Below are 11,057 nucleotides of genomic sequence, written 5' to 3' on the forward strand. Positions count from 1 at the left end.
TTCTCCAAATATTGTTTCAGCTTCTCCCAATCTGTGTTAAACTGCCCTGAGTCCAGATTTCTCAGTTTTCTTGTCATCTTGTCCATTTCAGCCATATACAGCAATTTGTAAATCCAATCTTCAATGGTTGGCACTTCTTGTACTTTCCATTTTTGCGCATACAAAAGTCTAGCCGCTGCCGTCATATAAAATATCAATGTCCTATGATGGGCTGGAATTCCCTCCATTCCCAAATTTAGTAGCAGGAGTTCTGGGTTCTTATTGATTTGAAATTGTAAAATTTCACTCATTTCCCTTATTATTTCCCCCCAGTACTGCCTAGCTACCTCACACGACCACCACATATGATAGAGGGAGCCCTCATGCTTCCTACATTTCCAGCATTTATTAGAAATATTCAAATTCCCTAGCGCAATCTTCTTTGGTGTCATGTACCAACGATAAATCATTTTGTAGATGTTCTCTTTAATGCTAGTACATGTCGTTGTCTTCATTGTAGTCTTCCACAAGTATCCCCATGCCTCCATTGTTATTTCTTTGTTAAAATTTATAGCCCATTTCACCATTTGTGTTTTAACTGTCTCATCCTCAGTATACCATTTCAACAGTACTTGGTATACCTTAGATATTCTTTTCTTATCTTCTTTAAGAAGGGTCTGCTCTAGTTCCGAATTCTCTATTCGTATACCTCCCTTTGCAGAATAAGTTCAGCTGTTTCTCCATGACAGCAAGTCATGGCTAACATGAACAGTTGCTGCGGCTCACATTTGCTAAGTACAGGAGCTCAATCCCAATCCTCACCTGCCTATGCTCTCACAGCCTACATGGCCAAGGGCCCAACTATACTTCTTTGTAATGGCATCCAAGAACCGGTAAATAACTAACAGAAAACTGGTGGGATAAGATGTGGTGTTCTGCAGATGCCTAAATGGGAAGCATCTTGCTGCCCAGTAAACCACTTACAGTTGGGACACAGCTAGTACCTTGGAGAAAGTGAAAATCCCTCTGATTCAAGCCCAAAACAGAGTTTGCAATGCTTAAGTCAATTTTTGTTAATTTCCTGCAACTTCAATTCAAATGTAAAAACTACATTTGCTAGAATTAGCAAGCATATGTGTGCAGAAGCACAATTTAAATGTTCTGTTTTACTGTCTAATATGTTTTAGGTGTTCTAAAAGGCATTCTTAGCATTAAATGCAAATAAGGTCCTTCTGGATCCCAATAGTTCCCCTGCCCCCAGTTTGCTCATCCAATACATTTAAAAAAAAAACAATTGACATTTTAGCCACTTATCTTACATTGACTGCTTTTGTTTTGCAGCCCAGCACTGCAGTCCTTGAACATGGTGGGATATGCTTCTGTGTCACAGGAAGAAGTATACAGTTTTATCTTAACCGTACACATAGGCTAATTACATAGCAACAGTAACCAGCCTGCTGGCTTTCTTCTGACATGTTTGACAGGTGGGTTGCATAGCAAACAAAAAAAATTTCCTTCTGATCAATAGCTTAGTTACCAACTTTGAAAACAAGAGTTTTCTACCCCTATCTAAGCAACCATATTTACTGGAATACTTTTACAGAGTTCTTGCTTTGTTTTCTTATATTCATTAACTCTGCTGGTTGTGAAGCAACACTAAGGAGGTTCTGCAGGCAGTAGTTCTGAACAACAAAAGGAAAGCGTTCATTTTCTAATTCTTGCAATCTCCAGTAAGGCTGTTACTTACAATATCTGTCAGCAGGTACCAGAGCAAAACTATGCCACGGTTTCTGCTTCCTCATGGTCAACTGTGAACTTCAAATGAATGCTTAATCTATCTGTGGTTTAATAATCTAAAACCACCATGTACTCAACCAGCATGTTCACAAATCCATATGCCATAGAAGTATTGAGGACTAAAAAGGATGAACTTGTGGAAGGCATAAACAATCCTGACCACCTTGTGAACTGTCTGATAGATAAAGGCATTCTTACACCAGAGAAGAAAATGGTCATAGCCCACTACAGGACACGAATAGCAAAGAACTCCCGAGTTTTGGACATCCTGGCTTCTCAAGGTGAGCGAGCTTGCCGGTTGTTTTTTTATCCATGTCTGAAACAGACTGAGCCACAACTATATAACCAAATGAGGAATTATGTCAGTGATGTAAATGAGAGGATTGGAGATGCCAGAAGGCAACTGATAGGGTACCTACTTGAAAAAGACAAAGGGTGGGTTCAAAAGCCAAAGGATCATCACCTAAGGAAGAAAGCTAGCCCTAGAGAGGTTTTAGCTAAACAAGAGAAAACAGCTCAGATCAAACAAGATGAAAAAACTCTTTCAGCAACTGCAAAGCCTAAAGAAACTGATTCTGATTCTCTTTGTATCTTTGATTCTGTGGCTAAAGGTAATCTTTCTGATCTAGAAAAAACTTTAAAGGATAGTGATATTAATGCAGTGAATTCCTCAAATGAAACCCTCCTGCATATTGCTGCAGCTCATGGGCATAACAAGATAATTGACTATTTAATCAGCAAAGGTGCCAAGTTGGAGGCCAAGGACAAAAAAGGAAGAACCCCACTACACAGAGCTGCTGAGAAGGGTCACAACGATGCTGTGAAAATGCTGCTCCAAGCTGGTGCCAATATGTACAGCTTGGATCAAGAATCCAAAACCCCACTTCATTTAGCCAGTTGGAACCACCATACCTATGTTCTCAAGAGCATTCTTGAGGAAGAGTTCAGACGATACAAGAACCAGCACAATTTCCTGCACATGGCTGCTCTCAAAGATGACAGCAACTTGGTGCAAATGCTCTTAAAGCATGGTGCTTTAGTGGATGCCAAGGATGAGAAAGGACAAACTGCTTTGGGCTATGCTGTCTCTCAGGGGTTTGAGAAGACAGTGAAAGTACTGCTGGAAGCAGGAGCCAGCATTGATTCCAGCCTCATTGATGTAGCCTTTAATAGCAATAACCAATATATTTTCAAATTATTGTTGGACTATTCCAAAGGACTGTCACCTGATACAATGGTGTCAGCTCTCTATAAAGCCATACAGAAAGATTTGCATGGTATTGTAGCTGTTTTAATTGAAAGAGGTACTGACATAAATGCCCTCAATGAAATGCACTATACACCTTTGCTTGTGGCATGTGAAATGGGGAAATCAGAGTCAGCCAAAGTTCTTGTAGACATGGGGGCCAGCTTGAAGGCCAAGACCCCAGACTCAAACAGTGCTTTGCACCTGGCAGTCCAAGCTGGAGCCTCTTCCATCACAAAGATGCTTCTAGGCAAAGGAATGAATGTTAACTTGGCAGGTCAAGGAAATAAAACACCCCTCCATGTTGCTGCGTTACACAATAAGGGAACACTAGTTGGTCTATTGATTGATGCAGGGGCTGACACTAATGCAGTCACTAAAGAGCTACTCACTCCATTGCACATGGCAAGTCATAAGGGCCATGTTGACATTGCCCAAAAGTTACTGCACTACAAGGCCAATGTTAATCTTAAGGACAAGTGGTCAAAGACACCTCTGCATCTTTCTGCTGAAACAGGAAATCCTGCTATGGCGGAACTGCTTCTCAATTCTGGCGCTGACCCCAATGCAGTAGATAAAGAGAAGAAGACCCCACTTCACCTTGCAGCCATGGGAAACCATCTTAACACAGTGAAAGCTTTGTTAGGTAAGAATGGAAGATTTGGTGCCAAGGACATGGATGGCTGTACACCAATGCACTATGCAGCCATTAATGGGAGTACAGAGATAGTAAAAATTCTTTTGGTGGCAGGGAAAAATAAAAACATTGATGACAGAAACATCTGGAGAAAGACCCCACTGCATCTGGCAGCAGAACATGGACACAGCAACTTAATACTGCTCTTGCTGAGCAATGGGTCTGCTATTAATGCTTTGGACAACAATAAAGACACACCACTGCATTGTGCTTGTAAAGCTGGTCATTTTGACTGTGTAAGTATACTGGTCCACCACTCTGTGGGGGAGAAAGCAAACCTACAGGCCACAAATAGCCTGAAAAAGACCCCACTACAAGTAGCAGAATCTAACTCAATGGAAAACCAAGCTGAGATTGTTACACTTTTGAAAAAGAAGATGTTCTTGATCAAATAAGTCTGCAAAGAGGAGTACTTACTATTCATAGGCATTTCTGTTGCCAAAGGGCCCAATGATGAGATGATGCACTGGTGTTTATTCATAAATTCTCCTGTTCATATGTAAAGTGGTGGGTGGATTTCTACTTTTAATCGGAAACAAAGTGCATGGGAGGAGAAACATCAAGACTAGATTACTGTAATTCACTCTACATAGATCATCCCTCAAAGTCAACTTGGAGAGTCCAGCTAATACCAAATGCTGCAGCTCTTTAACTTTCAGGAGTTAGATTGCACATGCATATCACTCCCATTCTGCAATCACTCCAATGGCTGCTCATCAGTTACCAAGTTCAATTCAAGGTTATGACCACCACATTCAAAGCCCTTCATGGTCTTGGCCTCTAATATCTGCACAACCACCTCTTCCCTTATGTTTTGCCATGCAGCTTTGCTCATCTGAACAGGGCCTTCTGCAAACACCATCTGACAACTGGGGGAAATTAACAACTGCCCATACACACGTTTTCTCTATGGTAGCCCCCACTTTGTGAATGACCTGCTTGAGGATGTCAGGAAAGTTCCCACTCTCCTGGCTTTTCACAAACTACGCAAGATTGAATTATTCAGGGGGGCTTTCTTCTCAGATTATAGGGCTGTGTCATAAGAAATCGCTCAGAGATACTTTGATAAGGGACAGGAACTATAGACTAGGCTATTTGGATACTGTTTGCTGATGTAGATACACTCCTACTGGTTAGTTCAACATTGCTAAAGATGTCATAATAATTACTTATGCTTTAATTCATGGACATGGAGAAAAAATACATAAAGCAAAAAAAAAAAAAACCACTGGGAGGTAAAGGAGAGGAGGAAATAGAGGCATCACTCCTGCTGCCTGCACTTTCCGTTTTTCTTTTAACAAGAACCCCATACACTCCCTGCCATCACATATAGCTCAACCCACAAGCTACTTCTCAATAAGTTGGTGAAGCTCTGTTTGGACTGTACACTTCAGACTGCAGATGGAGAGAGATCATATCACTGAATACTCCTTCATACAAAATCTTATCTGCACACAGAAAATGGGCAGACCTGAGAACAATTTGTATGAAGGAGCATTCAGTGATATTACTCCCCTATCACCACTACCTGCAGCCTGATGCAGTACAGTGATGTTTAGATGTGATTTTATCTTGTTCTGAGGCATTCCAAATGCAATTAAGGCCATGCAAAAGACTACAAAGCTTAAGGAGATTGGTTAGCACAAGTGATATAGCTTTTCCATCTGCTAAATATGCAATTAGATCATTCTGTAGAAATGCAGAACAATTTCTGGAGCCTTTTTCATACCTACTTGCTATTCATCAACTACTGGACGCCTTCAAATTTCATGAAATTTCAAAACCAGAACCTTGGTTAATAAGACCATAATTAACTTGTAATTATACCTGGAAATACACTGAAATATTACCCATAAGCTCACTGGGGTCAGAGTGAATAGGAATAATTTCAAAAACAACCTGAATAAAGAAAGTTATTTTCCCACCTTAACACACTGTTAGCTGAATCTATCCCAAGTTGTGAACATTAATATAGACACTAAAATCATTAGAACAAGCATGTTCTCTTCTTTCTCACACAAACAAGACTATCACTTGATTACAGCAGTATTAAGTGATAACTTGCACAAGTGAGACAGTCCTCTCAAATTAATTGTGAGAAAACAATCTCTCAAATCACTTCCAAAAATACGTTGCAATTGTGACAGTGTACACATTCAGCTAAGAGTTGATAATCCAGGAGAAAAATGTGTGATCGACATGCCTATGAGAATGAAACCTAGGAAAGGCATGGAAGGGCAGGACAAATTAAAAATAACAGTTCTTGAAGATACTTAGGCTCAGGTTTTGGTAAGTCCATAGCATTTTCTAGCACCAACTGAGCTACTAGAAAGAAGTATCAACAGAAGGTGATCAGTTTCATTTAAAGTTAACAATTTTTAGATTATTAGAGCAAATATGGAAGTTTCTGGAGTGCTTTCCCATTTCTCAGCTAGGCTAATAAGACAAAAAGGTAAGGGGATTGTCAGCATTCGTTTACCTTTTTTTTCCTTAAGATGTATTTGATCATCGTAATGGTCACTGAACCCCTTTTATCAGTCTGCACACTCTCTTGATATGAGCCCATTAAATGCAGACCTCTGCTACTGGGATGAGAGAATGGTTATGTCTGAACTCTACTATATTCATGGCCAGGTCATAATTCATGTATTTCTGTGGCAGATGCTGAAAACAGCTGAAGTTGTAAATGATACATTCATGGCCATAACTCTAGCATTTTCAGCACTGAAAGAGACAACTAATTGAATTCAGGATTGTGGTTGTATCCTTGTTTGACATACAGAACTCGGCACCAAATACAGAATTTCTGTATCAAACATATTCACATATGCACATGGATGCGACTCAAAGACAATCTAACACCAAAATTAGTCACTGTGTTATTGAGCTAGATCAATACCTCTTTGTTTAGGTTCCAAGAACTGTAATGAAATGCATTTGACAGTTCAAAGTATTTCCATGCATGTTATTTAATGGAAACATTTCACTGGCTGGAAGCTGTCTTGAGATTGTGCTCTTACTGAAGTTAAATGGTGCTTTATCGTGCCTCGTATTCTTGTTTTGTTCTTATTTATTACACTTAAGTCCTACTTTCTCCCTCAAAATGGTTTATATTGGGTTCCCAAGCAGGCATATACCCACACAACATATCCTCACACGAATCTAATGGTTAACAAAAGCAAGTAGCTTAATTATTTCAATCATTCTTAGTTCTAAATATGAAATGTTAAACGTTTTTTAGCTAGGAAATGCACACACAATGATATTACTACTAGAACAGGAAAACCACAATAGGGCAATAGTCCAATACAGACATTATTTCATAAAATAGGATGGATTTAAATGGGTTAAGTTTGATGGGGCATTACTTCATTTACGTGAGTGTAATGAACAGGTTCTTAAGTGTTACATCCAGAGAGTATAAGAGTTAGCCCTTATTATACGGTTTAACTGTATAAATGCAAATGTCACATTGTGTTCGATGGGCTTACTTCCAAGTAGGGTGCCACTTGTGCTCATTCCAGCAGTTGGGAGCCTTGGGGTGACGCTGGATACTTCCTTATCAATGGAGGCCCAAGTTGTGGCAGTTGTCCGGTCTGCTTTTTTCATCTTTGGCAGGTCAGGCAGTTTGCCGCCTACCTTTCAACCCATGACCTAATGACAGTGATCCGTGCAACAGTCACCTCCAGGTTGGACTACTGTAACTCACTCTACGCTGGCCTTGAGTCTGACCTGGAAATTCCAGTGGGTCCAGAATGCTGCTGCGTGTATCCTAACTGGAATTCCATATAAGGCACATATTACTCCCATCATGTAGCAGCTACACTGGCCTCCCATGGAATTCTGGATTGGATTCAAGGTTTTGGTTTTGACCTATAAAGTCCTGAGTGGACTGGGACCAGCGTACCTGCGGGACTGTCTTTCATTGTACAAACCCCAGGGAGCACTTAGATCTGCTGACAAACAATTACAGGAGGTCCCCAACCCTAGGGAGGTTCGATTTATATTCCGCCCTCCTTGCACAGGCATTTGATTGCCTGGCTCCAACCTAGTGGAACTCTCTATCTGCGGACACTTGGGCGTGCTAAGTCCTTCTATTTTTTTGGCAGGCTTGTAAGGCGGAGATGTTCTGCCAGGCATATAGTTGAGGCCGTTCTGTGCTATTTGGTGAGCCTCCCTACCAATATCCTGTTGGGAGGGGGCGGTGTTATCATCCAGGCTCCCTATAGAATCACTCCAACTTGAATGTTACTCCCTCCTTCCCTTCTCTCCATCCCCATGTACTATCAGCAGGGGTGGATGTTAAGGATGAGGACCGTCATCTGGAGGATTACAAACTGCAAATTTTATGTGTATGATTTTGTTGTAATTTTAAATTGTATTTATGTCTGATGTAACCCACTCTCAGCCCATTCATGGCGAGGGCGTACTAAAAATTGAATATAATAATAATAAAAATAAGCCTTAGAAATAAAATAATAAAAATAAGCCTTAGAAATGCAGATATTGCTGTGCCAGATTATCAGAGTTTTGAGCCTTTACCAGACAAGTCTATGGACCTAATCTCAAGATCTCTTCCCTTGGTAGTGACAGCAAATTCAGTCCCCATTATTCATAAATTATGTTAATCTTATTTGCTACTTGGTTGCCTATTCACCCAATTTCTTCACAATCAATTTTGCTTGTTTCAGCATACTGGATAATTGAATTACCTCTGCGCTGTAAGATTGGCACTGGCTGACAGCATACTGAAAGCTATCTGTTTCTGAGCACAACTCAAAGTGCTGGTTTTTACATTCGAAGGCGCTAAAGAGTTTGGGACCATACTTTCAGCTTTCCAGTTAAGAGTATCCTCCTCTTTGTGTCCCAATCAGAGATGGGGCTGTTTCAGTGGTGGCACCTGGCCCGTGGGGAATGCCTTACCCCTTGAGGCTCTCCAGGCACCTACCTGCCTATCTTTTAGGTATCAGGCAAAATGTTTTTTACCCATGCTTGATTTTTAAAATTTTTACAATCTGCTTTTAGCCAGAGGATTTTTAAGAGGATTATTTAGGCTCCCAAATGTTTTATGATCTGGATTTTTGTGTACTTTTATTTAATTGTATGCTTCTGGCTTTTGTTTGCTGGGTTTTAATGGTTCTTAATTTTAATGGGTTTGTGTCTTTATTTTTTATTTTGTGAACTGCCCTGAGCAGGTCTCTGAAGAGAAGCATATATGTTTTAAATAACAACAGTAATAATAAACTGTCAGTTGCAAACTTGGTTATGTGATTACTCCCTCCAACTCCAGATAATTTAGAAACAAATTACGTGGCATGTGTTCAAATTCATTACTCACAACTCTGTTCATTTCAGCCAATGCATCCCATTCATCAGTTAGCTTCCTGTAAGGAACCTGTTCTCTTATCTATATTGACTTTGGTGAAGGACTTCATTAAAAGATTTTGGGAAGCCCAAATACATAAAATCTACTGGATTGTCCATGTATGTATGAGGCTGCTTCCACATAGAAACGTTGCTGATGACACCTCGGCTCCAGACTTAGAAACTAGGGTCTTAAATTTCACACCCTACAAGCTTCTTTTGGTTCTCCCCCTCCCCCATATTTTAATTGAGCCTTTGGGGACTATTTAGTCTTCTAGTCCTTGACAGGGACAATGCTTAGACTCAGTATCACTTGGCATTCTCTTAGCCTATTATGAGAGAATTATAAGCTTGCAGAAATCACACAGTACACTTGATGAAAACAACTAAAAACATTTATTTCAGTGGTATACATGGCTTGGTTGTTTCTTTGTTTTCTTTTTCTCCAGCCCTCCCAGCATTACAATAACAAAGTTACTGAACCGCTGGGACCTGAGAAAGCATTAACAGTCACAAAGCAGGTTTTTTTGTTTGACAGATTCAGACTTATAACATGGAACAAACTTTTAATTGTTTTTGACAGGAACAGCATCCAAACCCTACCTATCTCCAAAATACCTGAAGTCCTTAATCAGCAGACCTCCTAACCCTTCTCCCACCAAAATCCAACAACTCCTGTCAGTTGGCTGGCAGATTAATTGCCAAACTGCTCCTTCTTTCTTTTCAACATTTCAGTCCACCACTTGAAAGTGATTGGCTAAAGTTCCTGGAGAGTAGAACTTGAAACGGTTACATCACCCCCAGTGGATTAGGGGGAGAGGACTGGAACGGGGGGGGGGGGGGGAGAGAGAGGTTCCACAAACATCACTGTGCAGTTGCCCACCTTCTGGTTTTTCGCAGGCTTTGCAGTATTTCCCCCCAAACCTACTTTGGCACAATCTTTCCAGAGATCATACCCAAAATGGTTTTGGGATCCTTATGGACAGGAAGGAGTGGATTTCCACACTACTCCACCAACACCAGCACTATTTTCTTTCCATTTCCTCACCATGTAGGGTGGGCCTGTGGTCTTAAAAACATGGACAATATTCCTATGCAGAAGCTCCATTGCTATTGTAAACGCTTCTACATTTGCTGCAGAAATGCAAGCAGATCAGGGAACTGACCCATGGAAGCAACCCTTATTGATGATTTCAAATAATTCCAAAAGGTTGGCGAGGCAATATTTGTTTTTGCAGAAGCTGTGATTATTGTTCTTAGCAACACTTGTTCTTCTTTTGTGTTTAACAATTCTAGTTTGAACGATCCTTTCCAGGATAGAACTTTATTGCTGTAATATTTTATTCCTCTTCGCAGGCAAACCATGTCACTCAGAGCAGAGCTGGCTAACAAATCTGTAATTTCTTTGGGGTTACATTAGCTGCTTTCCAATCCTTTGCTAAGAAGCGTGAATTTAATGACATTTGCGAGCAGCAAGTTCCGTGTGAAAGCTTAAGAACACTCACGTGACTGTCACCCAGTCACACTTGTTTTGTAATCTGTTACTTTGCCACAACTCGGCCGCTAGTCTTCCATTAAAAGAACAGGGCTTTGACTCTCCTTTCCATTGCCTAATCTCTCATTTAATGTTAACTGATGCGCTAAGCACTAATATAGGAAGGGGAAACAATAACACGGGTTTACCAGAAGATCTCATTGTATATAATTCCCTAGGTATTCTCCACTTTTCCTACTTCTCCTCCCGCCGCCTGTTCCTTTCGAGCTTCTCTTGTCGCGATTCCTCTATTCCTTCCCTTCCGCTTCCCCAGCGCAAACAGCAGCCTCAGACGCCGAATGGCCATGAGGAGTACTGCGCATGCTCAGATCTCTAAACGGCCTCGGCCTTCCAATGACGCCATTGAAGTAGACGGCACGGCACGTGACCAACCAGAAGTCTTCCCTCTGTTTCCTGTTTCGTTCTCGCGAGATCGTGGG

The 11,057-nt window shown here is 40.8% G+C and overlaps 1 protein-coding gene across 1 annotated transcript; it reads left to right on the plus strand.

Moving 5' to 3' along the window:
• The first annotated feature begins 3,076 nt into the window (after positions 1-3,076).
• On the plus strand, positions 3,077-4,114 carry LOC129330355 (CARD- and ANK-domain containing inflammasome adapter protein-like). Its single transcript, XM_054980387.1, has one exon. The coding sequence runs from the start codon at positions 3,107-3,109 to the stop codon at positions 4,112-4,114; it is 1,008 nt and encodes a 335-aa protein (XP_054836362.1). The 5' UTR covers positions 3,077-3,106.
• The last annotated feature ends 6,943 nt before the right edge of the window (positions 4,115-11,057 follow it).

Source organism: Eublepharis macularius, chromosome 5, assembly GCF_028583425.1.
Source record: "Eublepharis macularius isolate TG4126 chromosome 5, MPM_Emac_v1.0, whole genome shotgun sequence".
Taxonomy (NCBI): domain Eukaryota; kingdom Metazoa; phylum Chordata; class Lepidosauria; order Squamata; family Eublepharidae; genus Eublepharis; species Eublepharis macularius.